This window comes from Pyxicephalus adspersus, chromosome 5 (assembly GCF_032062135.1).
Source record: "Pyxicephalus adspersus chromosome 5, UCB_Pads_2.0, whole genome shotgun sequence".
In the NCBI taxonomy this organism is placed as follows: domain Eukaryota; kingdom Metazoa; phylum Chordata; class Amphibia; order Anura; family Pyxicephalidae; genus Pyxicephalus; species Pyxicephalus adspersus.
Window position 1 is genome coordinate 24,700,295 of NC_092862.1, and position 24,124 is coordinate 24,724,418.

At 38.4% G+C, this 24,124-nt stretch overlaps 1 protein-coding gene across 3 annotated transcripts in view; it reads right to left on the bottom strand.

Moving 5' to 3' along the window:
• The window catches only part of PDP1 (pyruvate dehydrogenase phosphatase catalytic subunit 1), a 63,634-nt gene that overhangs the window by 32,979 nt on the left and 6,531 nt on the right, over positions 1-24,124 (bottom strand). For 2 of the 3 annotated variants that reach the window (XM_072410910.1, XM_072410911.1), the window contains exon 2: positions 16,780-22,767. The exons of the other annotated variant lie outside the window; for it this stretch is intronic. In XM_072410910.1, the coding sequence (XP_072267011.1) occupies positions 21,128-22,723 (1,596 nt within the window). In that variant the 5' untranslated portion in view covers positions 22,724-22,767 and the 3' untranslated portion in view covers positions 16,780-21,127. Of the gene's footprint in view, positions 1-16,779; positions 22,768-24,124 lie in introns of those variants that run through there. 3 annotated transcript variants of the gene reach the window in all.

The following is a 24,124-nucleotide window of genomic DNA, read 5'->3' on the forward strand; positions in this document are numbered from 1 at the left end:
AGTCTATGAAGAAGACAGGAAAGGCAAACTGCACCCAAAATACATGCGGCAATGCTTTTACTTCCTACCACTGGTCACATTCTTCTGTTTAAGATTGATTTCACCAAAATGACTAAAGCTACTGTGATGAATAAAGACTTTTTTTGGTCCTCTTAATCCTTATTTAGAATATGTAAAAGCTATAGGGTGCATACATTGTACACGTCAAAGTGAATGTAAACAGCCAAACTGCATTCATTAAATTAAAAAACATCCAATCGCCAGTTGGTATTTGAAAGTCTTTTCTCCATAAACTGTTATAATATTTAAAGCTTAACTCTCAGAAGATGTGTTTTCCTTGCATATTCTTCACGTTATAATATTGCTTTACCTCTCTGATATTTTTATTTTATTATAGCCTTGAATTCTATATTTGTAGGTGCAGACTTGTCAGACTAAATGATGGGTTTGAAAACCATTCTGCTCACTGCTGATAACACACTGCACATACTCATAAAACTAGTTTCAGCTATAATATATGTTATATTGTACACTCTACTGGTTGTTCACCGACAGTGGGCTGACAAGAAGAGAATACAAGTAAATAAGCACACACTCACCTACTCAAAGAGGTAAAACTGCACTACTACAAAAAGTTTAGAGTAGAGATGTGGATTATTTTTAAATGTCTATTAACAACTAGTAATCTGGGAAGCTGGCTGAGTGTTACCAAGCATTAATAAACACTTATGAATGCAGTTATGTACGTTTTTGAAAAATACAACTATTATAAATACCTGCATTTGACTTTATTTCAAAATTTTTTTTAACTGCCCATTGAACTGCCTGCTTGGAGGCCAATTTTAAGTACAGAGCTATTTTCTCAAGACAGCTCTGTATGAATCTTATGATCTTTAGCTGTTTTGGGCTATTATTCTATTCATATAGAAAAGAAGGTATTAGCAGAATAATTACCTTCAAGAGCTGAAGTTCGTAGCTTTCACCACAAGAACTGTATGAGCAACAGAACTGCAACCCCACAGAAACGACTATAAATAGTTTCTTATTATATTTCGCTGTTGAAGCAAAGAAAAACATGCATAGAGAAATTGTTTAGGTTTTCCAAAGTGTTCTTAAGCTCTTTAAAGCAATGATACATATTTAAAAATTACATTTGGTGCCATACAGTGCTTCAGTTCAGTCACCTGTCTACCATGTAGAGAATGATATGGGAATAATCATTGTTAAAGTTGAACTTTCATTAAAAAAAAATAATTATCCCTCTGCAATTCGATACAAGTAGGTCCCCCTACTGTCCCAGATTGGTTCTTTCCCATGCAGAGGAATCAGCAGGCATCGTGATCCTCTTGAGTCTTCCTCTGGGTTCTTCTTACATCCCCCGATCTTGCATCTTACATCCCCCGATCTTGCACTGTACAAATGGGAGACCGGATGATGTTTCCTTCTGAAAATGCAAAAAAAAAAAATGGGCCCAATCTCACTGGAAAGCCCCTTCTGCACATGTACAAGATTGAGCATGCACAGAAGGAGCAGCCTGAAGCCTCCTGGGATAAGTGATGTAAGTATCCCAGGAGGCTCTGGGTTTCCCATTCTTCACGGTGGTAAAGAAGGAAGATTAGAGGTCCTCCCCTTCAAATTACAAAAAAAAAAATTATGAGATAAAAGTTAGCCACCCCTTGGGTCATTCAAGTTTTTAATTTTAAGTCCATAAAAATAATGCAGACTACTACTTTACGAAAAATGGCTGCCAAAGTCAGAAAGGATTCCTAAACTTGTAGCTAATATTCTTGTAGACCCCCGGTCTACAAGCTTTACAAAGAGCCCTCCGAAACAGGAAACAGCATTAAAAGCCCAGGTAGAGTGATGCCCTTTCTGGTCTCCAAAGGAAAAAAAATAAAAATTATTGGAATGGTGGTTTACAAGAAAATAGGTCAGAAAGTGTTAGTGATCTCAATGGCTTTTTTTATAGAAATGGATTACTTTTAGGTTGCTGTTTTATTGTATTTCTTTTCTTAAATTTGAGTCTGGTGCACATTGTGCATATTCTGTCACATAAGCACTGCATGATACTAGCATGTGCAAGCACACCCATATTTTTTTTTTACCATGGCATGCAAAATAAATAAGCTTTACTTTTCCATTTCACCTTAGACCCCACATTTTGTTGAGACAGATCTCCAACAGGCTGGGAACCCTGCTGTCCTGGAAGATTTCTAGAAATACCAGGCGTAATGGTTCTCTGATAACTGGATTTCTCTCCAATCATTTTCTAGGACAGAACATCTGAGAGGAAAAACAAGTATTGATCAAACCTTAGGGTAGAACCACCATATATAAAACTTCCTGTTGGAGGTCAGATTTTGTTGCAAACCTCCACCCAATAATGTCTAACATTTGCTCCCACATTCCCTGCCCAGGATGTTACAAGAAAGCTGGTTGATTATGCTTTTATAGAGAGGACATTCCCTCTTTATAGACTATAGAAATGGTCTGTCTAATTTGTTTGGCTTTTTTATTATACTATTATACTATTTAAGGCCTACATTTCATTTCAGGGGCAGCTAAACAGCAAAAGACAATGACTAGAATATCAGGCATGAATGTAAGATATCTATGATCATCCAAGGTATGGAAATTATCATCCTCAGGGTTACAAAGATTGTTAAAAAAATGTTGGTAATATAATCTTTTAGGTTCTATAGAATAGGGAAGCCACTGTAAGGATAATGGGGATCTGGCTTTATAATTACTCTGAAAGAATTACCAGGTATGGTTCTCTAATAAATAAGGCCTGCAAGTGCCCACATTTTTGGACTGTACTGATGGTCAGCAAGAAGGTTGTTTTAAACAATAGATTTGTAACTGAACATCCTTGAATCAATGTGAAGGTTGATTGTTTAGTTTGTTTTTTCTTTAACATAAGCCTTTCAAGTCCCTTGCCATTAAGCAAAAGACACCAGTTTGCGATTACACGCCAGCTGGTGAATCAGAAGGTCTGGTCAAGTGAGATATCCAAGGAGGCAGTAAAACATTCTCTGGGGATTTGAAATCCATGTTCTCTTGGGCCATCAGGGGTTATAATAATGAGGTTGCATGTGAATATATTCCACTTCTGTAGTACTCTGGGGATTTGGCATAGTGGAGGAAATGTATAGCCCAAAGACATAGCTTTTATTCCTAACGAACCCCTCTCCCAGGTTAGAGAGAAGTTGTTCTCCACCATCCTTTCCAATTGTAAAAAGATCCAATTGAAGCGTACCCAGTTTTTCAACAGCTGTTGGTTCAACTCTTATTATTGGTGTTGAATCAGTTCTCAACTGAATCAATCCAATAACCCAAGAAAGCAGTGCTGGGGAATCCTTAAGAAATTTTCTTCAATGATCAGCCACCCTTGGCTGCTTAGAGTTAATGGATCCATCTGCAAGTTATCCAAAAGCTTTTCCCTTTAATGTGCATATAAAACAAAAGGAAAGAAATAAAGAAGAGACCAAAAGGCTGGATGCTGAATTCTTTTCTCCATATGCATCTGATACTTCTGATGCACTAGACACATTTGGCTGTTAAAACTAATTAAATAGGTTTCCTTCAAATTGAATACACCATAACATGGCTTTAGGTGTAACATCTCCATGCCAAGATGCCTCTACTAACCGGATTTTTGACAGATTTAAATGCTGAATCTGCAATATCTCACCTCTACCCAAGGGAAGGAAGGATAGGAAAAAATGTAGGGTTTTAGGGAAAAAGAGGAAAAACCTTTGGCCAAAAGCACAAAAGCTAAAGTGAACCATGGATATTATACAAAAGAGCTAGCACCCAGGTCATGCACAGGCACCTGATTTATTGGGTGTTATATGTTGCTGAAGGCTATGGAGAATGTATAGCACTAGAATCCATAGGGAAGATGTCCGATTGCTAGTCATGCATGACTGTGAAAATGACTGTGCTTATTTGTTGCAAAGGCATGGGGTGCATGGGGGTGGAAGGTTGCCTATATCATCTTCAACTCTTTAGGTCAGGAACCTTTTTATTTTGGTGGGTAGAAGATTTCTTCACTTCAAATGATTACCCTTATTTTACCCTAGTCTTTTTCTACTATGTCCACATTTATGACAAAGAAACAAAATCTAATTAATTGAAGGGATAGGCAATAAGATAGGCAAAGTAAGGCTGGGGAAGGGAAGTGCTGGATGATGAACATTAACAAGCCAGACTAAAAGGTGGAATGACTTTTTTTTAATGCATACTAGGAGAAGCTCACTGTGTACTGAAATTATAGCAACCAATTGCAGTATGGGAAAGGAGCCTAACAACTGTGCAAATCTGAAGACTGAGTTTAACTCAAACCATGGTAGTACAGATCAGTACCGATTTGTATGCATTAAATTCATGCCAAAATGGTCCAAGCAACAGTGAAGTATGATTTGCATGGATAAGTTTATCCTTAAACAATGCTGATTCTCTCTTGCCTCTCTTTTCTCTTCTATAAGGTAAAGTGTTACTAGAAACAGAATATGTGCTACCTCAGTCGGCTCTTCCCCTTCTATTCCCCTGCTAAAACCACCATCAATTCCAACTAACATCCAATGCTCTGCTAGCATCACTCTAAAGCTATCTCTTCCTAAATTTCCTTGCACCGGAGAAGCCACTAGTAGGGCTAATTCCCATTATACCAGAAAAAGAAGCATCCCCAAACTAGCACAGGCGTAAGGGGATGAACTTGTACTCTGGGAAAGCCTTTTTGGAATGGATGATAAGGACTGAGTGGTACCCTGGCTCCAAGTTAAGTGTCAAATGTATTATCACTCTGCTGTAACTGCAAAGACAAACATGGTACCGAACCAACAATGACAGGCACTTGGCAAGGTTCAGTGAACTGTTAATTACCTTTGTAGAAGATTTCCCCATTTGTTATTCAGTACCTTTGGCCTTCATAGTTGAATAGCTATAGATAAGAGGGGTTACAGTGCCACCAAGTGGTAAAACACAATGATATTACAGACCTTAGCAACTTTATTTTACTAACTTGCATAATGTTGCTTCAAGTTGACTGCAGGCAAAATTAAATTCAGAAACAATAGTAACAAAAAAGGTCATATAAATAGTTGTTTACCTGTTTATTTCCTTCTTGCCTGTTCTTAAATTCAGATAAGCTAATCTTTTCTCATAAGTGAGCTCCTCCATACCTCATCAGTTTAGTTGCCCTTCCCAAAAAGTTTGCCAACCCCTGATTTTAAAACTAAAGCTTGAGTTACATTTAGGAGAATATTTCCTCTCCTCTAAAATGAAGGCCTGTATCACCAGTGGTTCTTCTATACCTATACTTTATACTATATCTGATCAACCTGTGCCTCCCCTATATATAGTCTTTTGGCTGCACGATCCTCTAAACAAAAACTTATCCAACATTGGTTCCACTATACCTCACCAAACGTTGCATTTTCTATTAAATGAAGTGTGACATCCCCACCCTCAGTGGTATCCTAATCCCTGAAAACCAACCCACCAGTGAGTTTCCCTATATCTAATGCAAAATCTGAGCTACTTGTATTTCCCCCGTACCCTATACAAAGTTTGATTTGGTCCTACTATTCCCCAAACAAGTCTGACCTACCAGTATTTACACTATTCTTTAAACAGTTAGACCCATCAAGGGATTCACTATCCCTTATACCAAATCTCAATTACCAGTGGTTATTTTATCAAATGAGAATGTACAGAGGTTCCTACTGGATATTTAGAAAGTAGCTCCAGGTGAATAGCTCATTTCATAGTAAAGTTTGACAAGGCTGAGTATCTATTGCAATAAAAGGAAGTAGTTCTTTTATTGATCCAGTTCATGCTGCTTGTGGGTCTGCAACACCAGTATTGGATAAAACAAGTTTAATGCTATAATAGCAGCTATGAGCTTGCAAATATATATATATTATATACATACACACACAAAAGGAGTTTTCTGATCCGAATGCCTGTCTCAGGTCAGTGACAAAATATTAAAGCCAGTTTACTGTTTGAGAATAGTAATGGCAACCCTTGTTTTCATATTTGTATGTTAAATTGCATACAATTTAATTGTACTAAACAAATAATTATAACACTGCTTTTAACGTAAACACTATAATTAAGACAATTTTTTCAAGTAGAGATAAAAAAGTGAATTATGGGCACTGTAAATCTACCTTCATATTTCAACGCTTCTACGAACATTCAACGAACATTATACCACATCGGGCTGCTTCCACCTATACCACAAAAAGTGTATCTAGTAGCTAATACAGACAGAACAAAAAAAACTTGTACTACAGGAAAGCCTGTTTGATGATGATGAAAACGGATATGTCCCCAGATTCACAAACAAGTGTCTTATGCCATTAATATTACTCCATATTAGAGGACATTATTACCAGAAGCATGGGATCCCTAACATGGTAGGGACCTGCTAACAAAAAGGGTGAAGAGCGATTTGTTATTGTTGAATTTATTGTTAAATCTGTATCGCTTTGCCTAGTGATTTACAGCAAAGCAACACAGGGGGGTCAAATTAAGTTCTTTATCTAGCCTAGAAAATGATGGACGTTTGGTGCACCCTGGGTGAATATGGGGCCTGTAGCCCCTAGACTATGGGCTTGTTTTCGAGCTACAGAGAAATTGCCAGGCTAGATCACTATTCAGTATGTTTAACAGACTAAAAAGGAAATACCACTGCAGCTAAAAGCGAAGAGTGGTTGCATTGTTTCATGAGGCACATATTTCTCCTTGAAGAACATCTAAATAAAAGACCTACTTCTATAAGAGAGAGAGAGTTGCTAAAGAGAACCTGAAACAACTAAACGGTCTACAACTTTTACACAAAAGCTAAAACGCACAAAAGATTGTAAGCTCCTCGGGGCAGGGTCCTCTCCTCCTCCTGTGTCATTGCCTGTAATTGTCTGTCATTTGCAACCCCTATTTTATGTACAGAGCTGCATAATATGGTGGCACTATATAAATCCTGTTTATTAATAACCTAATGGTTTCCATCCTGAAAGGACCACATTCTGTTCTGACTTCATTATTTTATAATCCAAGCCATAGGTCAAAGGTTTGGTGGAGGATCAAGTTATTGTCTGCTAGTTTTTTGCCAGGAACGCAAACTAGATTAGCGGATAATAAAAAAATAGGTAAAATAAAATTTAGAGGTATGAAAAACAATTTGACTTGCCTGGTTGGATTTCATATGATGCACAACACCAGATGGCAGCCTTTACCAACCATATTATCAAAATCATACCTAAATTGTGTTTTGTGGACAATATATTTAACAGACATTTATATTCTCTCTATATTTTATTTGCCAGGGAACAGACATGTAAATACTGTATATATGGTGGCTTATTTTACTTCTCTGGAACTTAGATTTCTCCAAAACAAAAAGGTTTCTGCACGTCTGCTACCTGTATTTAATTGCTTTATTAAAACATTTTAACTCCTGATAGTCAGTTTTCAAAAATGTTACCCATACAACCAGACAATTTATTATGCATTGATCTGAATTAAGCAAAACTGGATTGAAATGAGCTGTGGCACTTTAAGGTCAAATACTGGAAACATTTTTAAAAAACATGATATGTACATTATTTTATATATAGAAGTACAGTATGCCTATAGTAACCCAACTGTTACCATTGGAGCCTCAGGAGCACAAAACACTCTGTAGTCTGGCACCTATTCTTATAGTAATGTGTCCCTTCTCTGTTGCTTACAATGAAAAACTTGTCCTGTAGAATATTACCCCTATAAAATACCTGAAATAAGTTAGGCTGCTTTCTCCACTGGCTCTGGAAAGCGATGCATGAACACAAAAAGCAAAAATTAGTTATTTTACAGAGAAAATGTCTAAAAGAAAATTGTGCCTATGTAGTAACCTAAAATCTACCTTCTATCTGTAATTCCTCCTGAAAAATAACCATACACTCCTGTGCCTACTACCTTATAGCTGTATATCTGCAGTATGGGATCAAAGGCACAGCTTCTCTGATTTCTAGTCACAAATTTAGAGATATTTGGTGCTGCTCACTGTTCTCTTTGCTGAGGAAGCAAAGCCCAGACCCTGCCAAGATGATCATCTTTATAAATGGTCACAGTGAAGAACAAAGAATGGTAATTCAATAAGGGGAAACTGCAGCCGATATTGGCGACTCGTCATTGGATTTTTTGGCAGAGCTTAATTCCTCTTTAGAATTTGTAACCCTATTAATGTAAATCAATTTCCCAATTCCTGCAGTTTTGTACAAAAAAGGCTGAGCAAAAATCTGGATTTCTTTTCCCCCCTCCTTTTCTTTCCCCCTTTTAAAGTAGAAAAATTAATAAAAATAAAAAAAAAATAAATACTTCCAATTTTAAGGTCTTCATAGCAATATGTGAGAGGTATACCAGAATGTCTATGCAAACTAATTTGACAAAATCCGAGTTCCACTTGGCCCAACTATTATTTGGCCTGCTGTACTGCTAAACTCCATAGAAGCTGAATGGTTTGGATTTGCTTGTTACATTGTAGAAGCTGAACACAGATTGCATATGGTGACACTTTTTCATTGTACTGCAGATTTAAGTCTTGGCTAGACACATTCAGCTCAGCTATGTAGCATATCATTAAGACCACATTCCAGAAGTACTGTTTGTACTAAAAAAAGTAAAAAAATAAATCTGGTAATAAGTTGGTAATAGATCATCACATCCACAAAGGCGAGTGGCAGACCCCCATTTTATAGGACTTTTAGGAAGGCAAGGTAAACTTTGGTTGAATTACATGGTGTATGCCACAGCCAGACCCTATAAAGGCAAGCTCTAGTTGCCATTTCACTATCATTTGTACGGTTAGACAGAACTGTGCTGTTGCTATTCAAAAACACTTGGTGTTAACACTGCAGTTTTCACAGTAGTCAGAAGATTGGAACTGGGAGCTTAGAAAAATTTGCAGGCAGACAGATTCGCTCTGGATTTTTACTGATCTCTACTAGTCAAGTCACTGATGCAGATTGTTTCCACTGCTCTGTGTATTGGCACCTGTGTTTGGACACCGCATGGTCTGATACCAATGGCAAGCTTTCAGGTGTGACTGTTGCAACTTAGTTTGCATCTACTTTGTTTCACAGTTTATACATTTATGAACGAGTGACTGAACTGTGGATTTGGGTGACACAAAGTCATTTGGTAACTGTTGATAAGTTCCTAAAAAAAAAAAATCCACATTTAGATATGCATAGTTACTTTAATTTGCAGTGTGTACATTTGTTACCAAGGATTTGATGTTAAGGAGTTATCAGGTAATAATAATGCCTATTTTCCTCCCTCTTCCTCCAGATGTCACGCTTGGGGAGACATGGCCACTCAGGGGTGCTACGACTTGCACAAAAATGATGTGAGCCCTGAGAAAGGCCAAGGCACAAAGTCTAAGCAGTAACCAGGTCTTTTCCAGTGCCTCTAGTGAGGATGTTGCACTGCCAGTTTGCAGTCCTATGGGCACACAAGGGCAAGCAGGAAGATACATGGTACCAAATCACTAAACAGAAGAAATGTCAAGGAAGGCCGGGGCCAAGGCAGTAAGCATGCAAGAGAGGTCAGGTCACAAGCAAGGGGTCAAACACCTGGGATTCTGGAAACAGACACCAGTAACACAGAGCCACTACAGACATAGGGAACACAGGAGACACAGGTGACACAGGAATAGCAACAGACACAGAGGAACACTGGAACAGCACAAGGGAATAGGCTGGGAAACAACAGACTGGGCAACAAGGGGTTAACACAGGATCTGGACAGAGGAAACACTGAATTAAACAACAGGTGTACAGGAACTGCTCAGCAGAACTAGGGAGTTTAGCACTAGTGGAGACATGTTGCACAAACACTGAGTGCTGTGTCTGAGCTAGCTAAATAGCCGTGGATAATAAGGAGGCTATTTCCTGATTGGACGGCAGAATGAGCAAATTTGATAAAACGTGGAAGAGAAGGCACGCTCAGGATCAAAACTGACCGCATGCGCAGGAGAGAGGTGCCTGCACTTTACTGAAGAAGAGGTGAGTGTGACAGATGGTTTGCTTGAGAAATAAGTAAGATGTTACTAGGGGCAGGACTACTGCCCAAGCACGTTCCTCCTGAAGGCATGATCTCGACTCGACTACAGATTTACATGATAGGGGTCTTAAACTTGTTGGTCTGCATCCTGCTATCCGAGGTGCCATATCCCTGGAGCAGACTCTATTGGAGCTCGTCATCAAACAGCTAAAGCCCTGCCTAAGGAGCAATAGAGAATTCCACCAACAGAAAGGTAAACAGTTAACATTGACTGCAGGTTTACACAATTTGATCTTTTAGGCAAGCTCAGTGTTACAAGCCTGGGCCCAATTAGCAGGTTCTGTCTGCACTAATCCAGCCTCATCTATTGTCCGCTCTCACCACCTGACCTACGAGAAGTTACACCCTGGGGCCTTAGAGACAATATCTGCACTACTGGCAGCTCTTAAACACTAACGCGTTTAAGTTAAGGTGGAGATGACACACACCCAGGTAAACAGTGGGTCCATGAATAATAGACAAGCTTTTCTAAGTCTCAATTCAACGCTCCGAAGCGTCTTAAAAAGAGTCCACTATCTCTCATCAAGCAGTGCTCTACCAGCAGCTGAGAAGTTTAGTTGCTATTTCAACTGGGACATCAGTTTTGCTACTCACGTAACTTATATCTGTCTTTCAAAAGGACACTAATTCACATTGTGGGTGCACCATGAACCTCATTGAGCCCCCTATTGCAATGATCAAGTGTAAAACAAATAGGATGTTTTTCATTTACTGCCTTCCCTACCAAAAGTCACAAATAACATACAGCTGTAAGAGCGTGGGAAAGGATCATTTGGCAAGACCAGACCAGCCTCACTCACAACATTAAAATGGATCTAAACCACAAATTTTTACTTTACAGAAAAGGGTAGACAACCCTTTTATATGATCAAGGCAGAATGGGTGCGCAGAACCTCCCTGGATACATACGTCACGCATCCCAGGAGACTCCTGGCTCCTTCTGCACATGCTCAAGATCGGGCATGCGAAAAAGGAGCCTTTTCTTTAATGGGGGGGAAAAATCCCCGCATGCACAGTGAGATCAGCACGCTCTTTTCCTCCATCTGCGTCACCTTATCTCGCACAGTGTGGGATCAGGTGACGTACGAAGAAGGTCAAAGAAGTTGGTGGCGCCCCGCGCCAGGATGACAGTTTATTGGGACGATGCGGAATCCAATTGCAGAAAAGGTCCGGCGCGCGATTGAGGGTTCAGTGGGAAGTGTGTTTTTTTAATTTTAGTTTAGTTCGGCTTTAACACATCCTAACCCGGACATTTTTGACCTATCTGCAATAGGGTGGATCTATAGTAGGTGGTTGTTAAAAAAAAAATTGTCTTTCTGAAATCTCACAGAGCCAGCCCCCACAAAAACCAGAATCCTAACTAGATATGTACCCAACACAGTTTAACAGCATGATTAACAGTAGGATTACATACTGTACACCCAAGCCTTAAAGAATCACTCACAGCAGCAGAGTGACCAGTGATGTGCGTTTGTTGCTAAACTTAGCTCTGGTTGAGCTGGCTGCTTACCAACAGAAACAAAACGTGGGGAGGGAGGCTCAGTTACAGTGGGTGCAAGAATGAAAAGCCAAATCTATCTGATCCTGGCACCTTTCTGCCAAATTTTAAAACAGGTTTGGATAAACTTGCAGGTAATAAAGGAAACCCCTTTATTTTATAAAGTCCGTGCATTCCAGAAAATTTAACCTATGAAACGTATAATAAAAACCGTATTAGAAACCCTTAAATACAAACATAAAATCTTAACAGAATCTTGATTCATACAATTTTGCACGCTCATTCATTTTCTCAAGTCACAAGAGACTGAGAAACACAAATTAGTCATGAGCTAAAAAAGTTTGACATTTCATGCACAAGCATTGCAGTACACTGGCATAACCGATCAAATAAATAATTGAACAGCTGCTTCAGATAATTGCGCTTTAGTGAAAGTCAATGTAATTATAGGAGAGCAAAATAAGTAATCAGGCCAGCTTGGCTTACCTAGCAACCTGCAGGAACCCGTTTAGCGTTATTAATATAAACCTTTTGTACATTGACGATAAGAGCCTAAGGGCTCTTACAAGAAAGTGCTTTCTTTAGCCGAAAGCAATGGACACAGTTATGAATTGGATTTAGGTATTTCCTAGTAAACAGTACAGTTAATGCTATGGCATAAAACATTTTAGAAAATTTTACATTTCCAAGCTCGTGAGGAGAGTTGTGGGAAAGTCCTTCAATTGAATGCATGAATATGTACAAAGCCAAGTCAATAAGTTTCATCAAGTTGACCATTTTGATTTAAATAAACTGGTCTGCACACAGCCCTGACCTCAACCTATGGCATGAATTGGACAGTTGATTATGAAATGGATCTCACCCAAAGTTAGCACTTGGCCTTGACCTCCCATATGATCTCGCTGCTTAAAAAGTAGAACACGCCAAAATCTTTTAGAAATAGTCATACACAGACAAAAAGGGGGCCTAACGTCATTTTAATGCATGTACTTTTGGAATAGAAATGTTAACAAGCTCATAAAAGCTATGATAGTCAGCTGTCAGCAATATGGATCACATAGCGTACATGATAGTGTCAAAGGAAAGGGGGGAAAAAAAAAAAAAAAAAACACGATGTGTTCTAGTGAGTTCGAAAGTCCCTCTACCTAATATAGGAAATGAAGACATGATTCTCCAGGAAAAAAGTTTGAGTATGTGCTAAAGAGATGCCATCATTCAGTAAAGACACTTAAAGGCTGTTTAAAGCTGGGTCTACACGGATGTTTTTAAAAAGGCATGTAAACATTCCTACTGTCTTTATATGCATTTTTATTAGCGCTAATATAACGCTTGCCTTTAAAACGCTTAAAAATGTCTATGGGACGTTTTTAACACGTTTATGTTTCAAATGTTTAAAGACGTGGGAAAACGCCCCATTGGAAGCGTTTTCCAGCGTTAACCCGTTTTAATTTTTGAAACGTAGCAATGCTATAGATAATGCTCATAAATGTGCCTCAAGGAAACATCCTGCTGTAGATTAGCCCATTGGAATGCATAAGAATTTCAAACATGGGCTTTTGAAGCCTCAGGTTAAACACTGGGGAAACGTCTGTGTAGACTAAAACAATTGTACCTCAATTTACTTAACATTTCAGATCCCTCTAAGCAGAAATAGGATGACCCATGACTTACCAAATGCATTTATTATCAGGTCTCTGAAACGGAGAAAGAAGAGACAAGAGATCAATATTGGCCAACTACAATCTTTAATGATGAAAAACATTTAAAGAAAATGCTTATTGCTGCCATTGCTAAACTTTCTCTTGATGTGTTTGTAAGAAAAAATATAATGTAAGTGTATCACCAAATACCAGTCCCTGGAGAAGGGGGCTAAAATAGTTTACCACTTTTTGGGCTTGTTTTTCCCCACCTGCTGATCCTGGTAAAAACCCATTTCTATCCTGTGGTGACAATACTCACTCAATGCAGTGTATCTATAATAAAAAAAAAAGTTGGCTTGGGATGTTGCTCTTCTTATTTGAACTGCAAACACCTCCCATTATCTATTGCAAAGCACACCATACCCACTCCCAATGCCACCACAACCAAGGGCTGGAAAACGGCAATTAATTCTATTTGTTCACTTTGGTTTATATGTACTTTCTCACAAAAAGGGGGGAAAACACACACACACACTTTTCTAGCTTCCTTCCTCTAAACCAGCAGCAGTTATAAAACTGTTGGCTCCTACCGACACAAAATGCTGCCTCTGGCAAGCCGTATTTGTTTTCATTTTGGAAAGGAACCGGCTACAGCTAAGCAGCTTCAGAAACAATGGGGTTTAATGCACAACAGTTGGGTGGGACAGGGAAAAGTTATAGCGGCAAATAAGCCTGGTACACTCCGCTCAACAAGTTGGCTTTGAGTGAATGGGGTAAAATGATGCTGGAAAAACTAAACGTTGCTATATCTGACCATTGTTCTGCAAAAAGTGACTGCCTTATGCAGGATATTGAAAAAGAAAAAAAGGTAGAGAATACACGAAACAATGATAAACTGCTTCAAGCTCCATGTTCAGGGACACATTTACCTACCTGCTTTACCTTCCACTCACACCATCCTGTATGAAAGGGACAGACATTCAATGGCAAAAATGGCAGCAATAAGACTCCCATTTCCCCTTTCATTGGTTTTCGGTGTCAACAATAAAATACCTACCCTTCAATTTCTTTTTAAAGAACAAATAAATCTTCCTAGCATTGAATACTTACCTTCACACTCTCTCGAGCCACTTTCTCCCCATCAGTCAGGCTGGGCCTACACTACCTTGCTGGCTACCAAAAGATAAGCAGTTCATGCCTCCCTGCATTGGATGCTGCCCAGCAGGTGCTGCCAAAGGCCTCATAGCATTACCAAGACAGTGATCGTTTAGTGTTTTTCGTTTAACATAAAAGGCAGGATTGTGCTTCACAACAAAGTCAACGTTTTTAATTAGATATTATCTGTTGGATGTGCACTAAGGTAAAAGGATTAATCACTGGAAAATAGTAAGCATAGACTGCATATGTAATGAGGATATAAACAGAAACTGCCTTGTGTATGTGCACAGTACCATAACCAATTCTGTCAGTGCAGAAAAAATTTCCACTAGGATCCAGAATCACATTTTCATTGGCCTCGCTAGCAAATTAGCAATAGAGACACTTTTAGCAATCCTGATGTTGGTGACAAGTTATCCACTTCAAACATTTGTCACACAGGCAGGTCTTGAGCATGAATTTACCTGTAGATAGCTTCTCACTTTAATTGCTTTTGATGTAAGATTACATTGTGACACTGTGCAATGGTAAAAGATTAAGTGCTCTCTGCTGCAGCAATATGCATGAAAAGTAATGTACCTCACAGATTATGATTGCTCTTTGGGTGAAAAACAGTCACCTGTGTAGCTTTAGAGTCAATGTACAAGTCACAAGCCAATAGAAGACTAACTTTGGGTACCCTACTACCCCATATCAGTAACCCTCCGGCCCTTTCCGGGGGACCTCCCAAGCTGTATTTTCTGCTTTTTGTAATTTGCAATAAAAGCTCCATTTTTGTCATGTCTATATGCATTGTATATGGGTGCTTCTTTTCTCCAGATAATCCTCATGGATACAAAAGAGCAGCACTGACAATGTCCATGATACTCTGTACCAGTTTACTGTACATAAAGGGTTGTAGCAACACTGCATCACTGGGCAGGACTAATTTGGAAGGCTAATAAAGAGAACTCCAAACAGAAGGAAAACATTGCACCCAAGACACTTTTAGAAGAGGGGACTATTTATTTCCTAAATTTAGACTAAGGTTCCTTAGTCTGCATATCTAAATATTACCAGGAGTTTTACATCATGGCAAATAAAATAGGTAGTGGGCAGAACACTCTCAAATTCCTGGATTCCTTGTACTATACAGGACCAGAGCCAGTTCTATATTTTTTTTTTTTTTTATTTATTTATAGGTGGATAACCCAGGCAAACAATATGTTTTTTATCTCCTCCAACTACCAATTATGTGAGTAGAGAACTACAAACAGGTCTTTGGAAGGTAAAAATCTGAAAGTTGGTAGGTCTTTCAAAATTCAAAACATGAACACAGAAAAACTTCAGTCCACTGACCAAAATGACAGACGAAAAACTGTGTTTTTTAGCATATATCTTTATTAATACAAGCAGTTATATACTAAATACCACAATAAATTTGTCTTATAGCATATTTTCTTACATTTAGTACATACAATAAATGGAACTTAAATAATGTAACAGCTCAGATATGACTTTGTATACAAAACAAGTAAGTGCTATTAGAACACCCAGAAAAAAACCCAGATTCTATTACAGAATCTTCATGGACTTTAGAAGTTACAGCTCTATATTCAACTATGACGTTCCAAAGAGTCCACTACACCATGGGTATCACTAGTCCCATCCTTACAAAGTAAAATGTCTGTATAATTTATACATGCTACAAAAACATCTTAGAACCCTAGAATGTACAGGATCAAAAACGTTTAGTGTGTACAAGATGAATAAAAGTCTGTCAAACAATGGAAGAGGTTTTGCTAAAAACTGAATCTACTGCACTAATGTCCCACTATGCCTTGCCTTTTGGGCCAGGAAGTGCCTAGAGTTTATTTCTCCTGCTGTAGACTGGTAAAAGGGCAAAATAGTGATGGGAATTTATGAGAACACAGCTCGTTTGTGACATCATAGAGGAAAAAGTAACCTCATTGATCTGCCAAGTGCTATTGGACAAAATGCCCATTGCCCCTTTTACTCCTCTTTACAGTAACACTGAGATGCTCCCACACCTATAAACAACTTCATGACCCTCAACTTACCAATGTTTACATAATTACAACATACCAATGTCCACCTTTTAGATTGGACAAATAATTTCGTCAGGACACAACCGCTCTCTCTGGAGTCCAATGGTATAAATATTTAATGGCAAAGACCTACCCAAGGATGCCAATGGTTATTGCAAGACATCAATCAAGATTTCATCCAATCATCAAATCCAAAATCAAAATTTTGTTTATGGTGATATTCAGATGATGTCTTGCTATACTTGTTGCCGTCCTTCTGTAGGTATTTATTTATAACATTTCAGATATATTGGGACCTCACAGGGCACCAACTGAAACAGAGGTTTACATTTTTATTGTAACAATGAAGAAACCAGCAGGGTACATCTTAAGCTGCCCTGTAAAAATACCCATAAACATGCTAAAAAATAATGTACAATTTACGATGTTACACATTGCCATCTGCAAACATGGAATTTGATTGCGCAGTGCGATTGTCTAACATGTCATTTCTCTGTAAATCCATAAAAACAGAAGCGCAGAATTGGCTGGGTAGTGACATCATTGAAGCCACATGTTTTGATGCAAAGCTGTACAAAAAAGATGTGTGAGGTCTATTACAAATTAACTTTTACTTTAAAACTAGAAGACTGGCAAGTTCATTTAATAAACCAGTACAAACTAGTGAACACCCAAAATATCCATTTTATTAGTTTGACTGTGGGAAACGAATAATGGATTTCTTTATTTGTTGTTGTCGACAGTAATGTCATCTTAACTCTTTGCACTTGAAGAATATACCTATATGTGTTAAATGATGAATAGGATTGTAACAATGCAATATAGTTTGCAAGAAAAATACATTTACATGGAGCATTACATTAAATGAAAGTTATTGCATTTTTTTCCTGGCCAGTAGATCAGCTTTAAAACTAGGAGTACTAAACATCAAAAACATTTCAACCCAAGCTTAGAAGAAAAGAAAAAACAGTATTACCATTGCAAACCAAAAATATAGAAGACAAAAGCACATATAGTTGTGTAGGACGGGGCTTTGCAAATCATCAGGATTACATAGGGGTGTTCCCCCTCCTATTTTTTAAAAAATGATCTCCCACAATAATTCATTTACCCTGCTCGGTAATGTGGCTCCTTAATGTAACTTTTCAGTCTCATGTTTTTGTCTCTAAAAAGAAAAAAAAAAGTCCACTTAAAAGGAATGAGATATTGAACACCTCAACAAGCATATAAAAGGAACTGCTAGTATATGGAAGACATTTTCTAGTCCAGGTGATAGGTATGATTTACCCACTGCAAAAATAACATTCTTCTATCATCAATTATCTAAAGGGTTATGAGATAAAAATCTATATATAAGGTAGAAGATAGAGATTTACTTACTTAAGCTATTGGATTTGGTCATCCCTATTGATGGACAAATTCCCACAGAATATGAGAAGTAAACAATCAAGGTGGCCATGGTTTATTGGTGAATAATCTATTGTATGTTTATCATCAGCAGATGGTATCAAAAGTAGTAAGAAAAGCCTCCATCTTTTACTTTAAAACCATAAGGATGCATGTACAATATAGGAAACCTGCCAGCATATCTACAGACAACCTGCTAATGATGACTAGGATTTTAGCGTTGCAAGCCTAAGGGCTGTTCAGATGTCTTTCATCAATATTAGGTCACGGGCCTGAAAAAAGTGAAAAGGTCAACTCAGACCACCGCGTTTCACAAAGATATGTTAAAGCACATTTTAAAATGCATGGCAATGCTTAAACCACACTGCACAGAAGAGGACAAGACATGGTAACAACACAACACACATATTGTGTGGTATTCTCAAAATACAGTCTTGTGCGTTTCTTTGCCCGTTGTGGCATTAGCCGCACAGGAGGTTTTAAAGCTTAGATTTAATTACCCTTTTCCTTTCATCCACTCATAAAGGACATTGCTAAATGGTCTTTTCCCATTTTCATTCAATATTGTAGACCCAGTGATATCTATGCACTTTAGGCTACTTATGTTTGGTGGAAGGGGGATTGTTTTCAGAAACACCAGGAAACTCGGCCTCAGTACTCCTGATGCAGAGTGGAACAACTGTCAGTGAAAAAGCTGACTTTTATGCACATTGTATTTCAATGCTGATTGCTTTAGGTAAAGCCCAAATTGTAATGATGAACCCTTATGATTGAAATACTTTTAATAATAATGGCTCTGATTTGTAGCAGCTTCTGATGCATATCGTGAGAAGCTTACAATGTACTGTGAAATAAAGTTTATTGAAGGCCAATTTCACTACAACTGTGCAAGGCTAAAGGCAATTAGGCTGTATTGCAAGGCAGCCAATGCATCTCAAACTGTACAAGTTTCAATAGGCCGCTAAGTTAAAGAAAACAAACCCTCATTATCTGCATGCTTCCTCCACATCAGTGATATACCACGTACTGAATTAAGGATGATGCCAGTGCTAAGTTACTATGAAAATTCAGATTGAAAACGTGTCAGGTTCCTTTAAAATTTTCAGGGTCCAATCACACTTGTGTGTTACTAGTGAATATTAATGTGCGTTTTTTTATCACATGGCAAAGTATTTGCTCAATGCATGGGGCTTGATGAATGGTGAGCAGCTATGACGCTATCTGTGTTTTCACATGGTGAATTTTCAGGCCGTTTATAGGATATGTCCTGTCTAAATGCAACACAAGATGATGCACATGCATAAAGCCCTTTTTTGTTCTTTTCTTTAAGGAAACCAATGCTACACAAGAGCTATTTTGGAAGGTTTTTTTGTTTCTTGTTTGTTTTTTAATAAAAGATTTAAAAATCCATTTGCAATTTTTCATAACTTGTTAAGCAATAGCAAACTTGGTTTAGCATAGCACACTTAAGAAAAGAATACCTACAAGATATGAGTTCTAGCTTTTTGTACAGCATTTTAAATAAATTGTATGGTTATTATGGAGGCAATTATTAGTCTAACACAAGTTACACAACTATACAGTGCAAAAAAAACTGTGGTGTATGCACATCTCTCTGTATATGGGACGCTTCCAACTTACTGGTTTTCTTTCCTATTGTTGTCGGTTTAATTTAACATTACATCTTGTAATTACTATCAGAGTATACTACTTTTTATTTCTTTGACTTGGCTTCTTTCTCCTACCAGATGATGGAAAGAAACACTAACCAAGTTGCTCACATGAAAAAATTCTTTAATATAGCTGTGGAAGGTTGTTTGACCTGCAGCAGAATAAATGAGCCATCATATGTATATTCATGTGAAACTAATCAGGTCAGATTTGCCTCATCTGTAGGCAAATCAATTTATTCATCTCAAATAATCATGAGCCAAAGACCTAAGAAAATGGTATGCATTCATTATGCAGACATACATCTGACAAAATATTAAGACCTGCAAAGCCATGCAGTGTAAAAATCAGATTGGAAAGTAAGAACAGTGCATCTTGTCATTAAATTTACAGAATTCCTCATTATCTCATAGCAATCATGTTTCTGAGGCAGCATGTGAGAAATATGGCTATGACTTATGCATTTCCTCTGTAAATCTTCAACACTACATAGAAAATAAGGAAGATGTTCGGAACACAGCTTCGCTTACCTAGTACAATAAAATGTTCTTACTCCTAGTAAGAATAAATAGTCAATGGAAAGCTACTTCTGTCTACATAGTGTTTCGGGAAACAAATTGTAAAAATCTTGAACCAGTTATGATTAAAGACTTAAGGAGCCAAGAGATTATATTCACAATGCATTTTGACTGCTTCATAAGTCTTCCAAGTCTTCTCCACTGCCTTCCATGCATTGCTACAGATAAATAAGCCTACAGAAGATGATAATTTCATGCATTGCTATGTAAATAAAATAATGTCAAGCCACCCTCCAGTCACTGCAAGTATTCTATAAACCTGTATAACAATATTGGAAAGTGTAGGGTATGCACATACACCACAATTATGAGTGCTGATAAAATGCAATGGTTAACACCAGGAACTACAGACCTTAGACACTTTCTCAATGAAAAAGCGATTTGCATAATAGAGCACCATGGGTTTGTGATATCATAGGGCATTCTAAGAAACTAGAACTATCTGCATGTTTACATTGCATGATTCTTTACAGGTTTACTGTAAGAATAGCTAGATGAAGTCAGTCTGTGGCTTCCAAAATGGTAAAAGACACACTACAAGATAACAGTACAAAAAAATATATATGTACATACCCTACAAGTATCAAACGTTCCACATGAATGTCCCCTTTTTTTTTTGTAGAGCCAATACACCTAAAATGGTGAGTTAATCCCCAACTGGGAACAGAAAAATTAACAATTTACATGAACCTGGCTGGGTATTTGGAGTGAACAGACTTTGGTAATGTCACCATCTGTAAATTGTCCATAGTATATCTTGTTTGGGTTGGTGTCTGTACATTGGCAAACAATCTTGACGAAAAATTAAAGTCAGTGAGCATATTCCCTGCACATCAACGTTAACTTCTAACACAGTAAGGTGCATAGAATGCAGGCAATCCTGGAGCACAAAATGACAAACATTGTACAAAAAAGTAGAAGTACAAAGGGGTGAGAGGAGACATCTTTTTATGGGTTGTCCATGAACAGTACTTGTATGTTTAAACTAAACTAAAGAAGCTTAGGTTAGGTTTATGGGTCCTGATGTGATCCAATTACATGAGAATTAAACTGCACCACTATGATTGTGATATCATCTCTGTACATTCGTGCCAGTTCTTCTGGAAGACTAAGCATTTTTGACAGTCGCTCATGGTCAACAGCTCCAAACTCATTATTGCCCACTGCATGTCGTATAAGATGTGTAGCTGCATTTTGATCTTCAAAAACAGAAGATATTCTGGCCCTCCTATCCATAAGGAGACCCTGCATCTGTCCCAGGGTGACTTTGTAGCCTCCTACAGCTATGGGTTGCTGATGGTGAACACCGGTTAGGTACTCTCCCACAATTCTTACAACGTCCTGTCTGTGCATGGTCTCCCAAAGACCATCTGTGGCTAGAATAAGGAACTTGTCTTTAGGTCGTAACCTGTGATATATGACTTCTGGTTCCGCACTTAAGTATGGTGGAGTGTGGTAGTTGGGAGGGATGAATTTTGTATATTCATTGTCATTTAGTTGGTCAGGTCCTGACTCGACAACACGTTTCTGGAGGTCGATGCTCCATTTAAATTTGACATCTCCAAAAGCTCTAAAAGGCATGAGCAATCCTAGAAGTCTGTCTTGTTTTACTACAGACTTTTCTTCTTTTGGATGCTCTGCCTTAAGACGTTTCACCTCCGATTCGTTTTGAGCATTATGGTCATGAGACATAGTTACGGCAGACCAAGAGCCATCTTCCTCCTGGACACCAAGCAATGCTCGGCTGTCTCCTGTGTTTGCCACATGCAAGTTTACGCCATCTACATGAGCCACACATGCAGTAGCTCCTGAAAAGGCCACTCTTAACACCCAGTAGTTCAAAAAGGAGTTTGGATCACCTACTTGAGCTTCTAACGATAAGTCATTGTCAAGTCTCTTGAATGAATTGATCAGTGCTTCTTTGACATCAGTGCTTTCACCTGCGTTAAGATCAATCAGCTCCTGCCAATAGGTCCGTAAACTATTGAAGTAGAGCTTGGAAGCCTCTTTGCTAAAGTAATCATTTGGATGCTTGTGCCACTGCAAAATTGGCAATAGAGCCCGACCACTTTCCACAGCATGTTCAATCTCAAGCAGCGTTTCCTGAGGTAGCAATGAAACAGCGATGTAGTAGAACAGTCTCTCACTTACTGCCTGAGCACATGCACAACCAGCATGACCATCAAACACGCCAAGTAGCATGCCTCTGGTCTGTAAACATGTTGCCGCACTTCTACGGTCTTCAATTGGGGCATTTGCGGGTAACTGATTACTGTCAAAGCCAAGGATGGAACTGATATTCTTACCGTCGAACTCTGGCACTTTAAAACTATATTCATTGGCTTTTAAAATGCTATTGACCTGAGGAGGAGTCAAGTAAAATCTTTGTGGTGTAGTTACATATCTCCTCAATTGGGAACAATGGAAATTTGGCTGGCAAAACTTTGAAGCAAGCTTGCCATCTGCCAAGCATCGGCTGGGTTTCAGAGACTGATAAGCAGCCCGACAGCACAGGGGCTTGTGATGGCAGTAACACATAGAAGTGCATATCCTGCCAATCTCACAGTTTCTTATGAGAGGAAAGAGGAGCTGCGAAGGAACAGACATTGCCTCAAGTAATAACGATGGAGAACAACTTCTGCCTGGAAAACCTGCAAGGTAGAAAGAAAACCAGATAAGCTTTGAACAGCACAATATTACCAGATAGAAAAATAAGCAAGAAAGGTATTAATGTTTCAATTTTGTGAAAGTGTATGGTGTTAGGTTCAAATCCCAGCAGCACAGTCAATAGATTTCGTAGCACAAGCCAAACAATGCCACACAGCATATTTGTTCCACTTATAAATGGCAACAAAACTTTAGATGCGGAAAGGAGACCTACATAAACTATGCTTGAAAAGACCTCTGAATAATCCTCCCACTAAACTAGGCAGTTGGGCTACATGGCATAAATGTTATCCTCCCAAGACACTTTTGTGCCAGGCACTCCATCTGGCGGGTATTAGTGAGCCACTCTGATAAGTAGCATATGTGCATCTCCTTCCTATAACTGTCTCCAGGGTCCTGCATTAGACATCCACTTTCCCAGACAGTCCCTGCCCCAAATGGGAATATTCAGGAGAGCCAAAACATGGAAAAGACAGTTCAGAGACTTGCAATCAGTAATGAAATGTGTTGGTCAATCGGGAGGCTAGATTAAGAAGATAAACCAATTACTTGGCCAAATAGCAACACTTATACTGAAGAATCTGAAAGGAGTATGGCATTTTTTAAATATAACTAAAACAAACATGTGGCCCACAAAGTTATCAACCAGTAAACTGCCCTGGGAGTCACAGCTGGCACACAAGTCTGTAGGCAGGCACTTTCCAAGTGCCTACTGCTTTTCCCAACACATTAGGAGGTGCCTTGGCCACCACAAAGATAAAGAAGTGTTGTACTACCTGTACATTTTTTAATTATCTATGCAAGTATGAAAAAGCAGTTTTACCCCAAGCTTATATATTACAGTAGAAACAGGTGAAGTCACAAGACCACTGCATGATAAAGTATAGCAACACTGGCTGGGGTATGGGCCCACCATTATTACACCACTCTACTTCGAAATATGGCACAATATGTATTTCAGTGAAATTCCATAGATAAAGTGAGTCAAGTTAATCTATTCTTTCTTTCAACAGAAGATGGCAACCAAATAGTCAAAAATCTACAAATTTCCATTGGAGAAAGCTTGCAGAAATAAACACAAAAATAGGGATCAGCAGCATGAAGGTAAATCATGTTTCACTTTAATGGCACAGTCAAATATTTATCTGGAACCGAAAGAGCCCGATTTAATAAAGCTCTCCAAAGGCTGGAGAGGATACACTTTCATCAGTGAAGTTGTGTGATCCATCAAAACCTGGAATGGATTTCTTAAAAAAGTAATTTGTCATTTGTAAGCAAATGTTTTCAGTCCTGTACTTGATCCATTTCAGGTTTGCTGGATCACCCAGCTTTACCAATGAA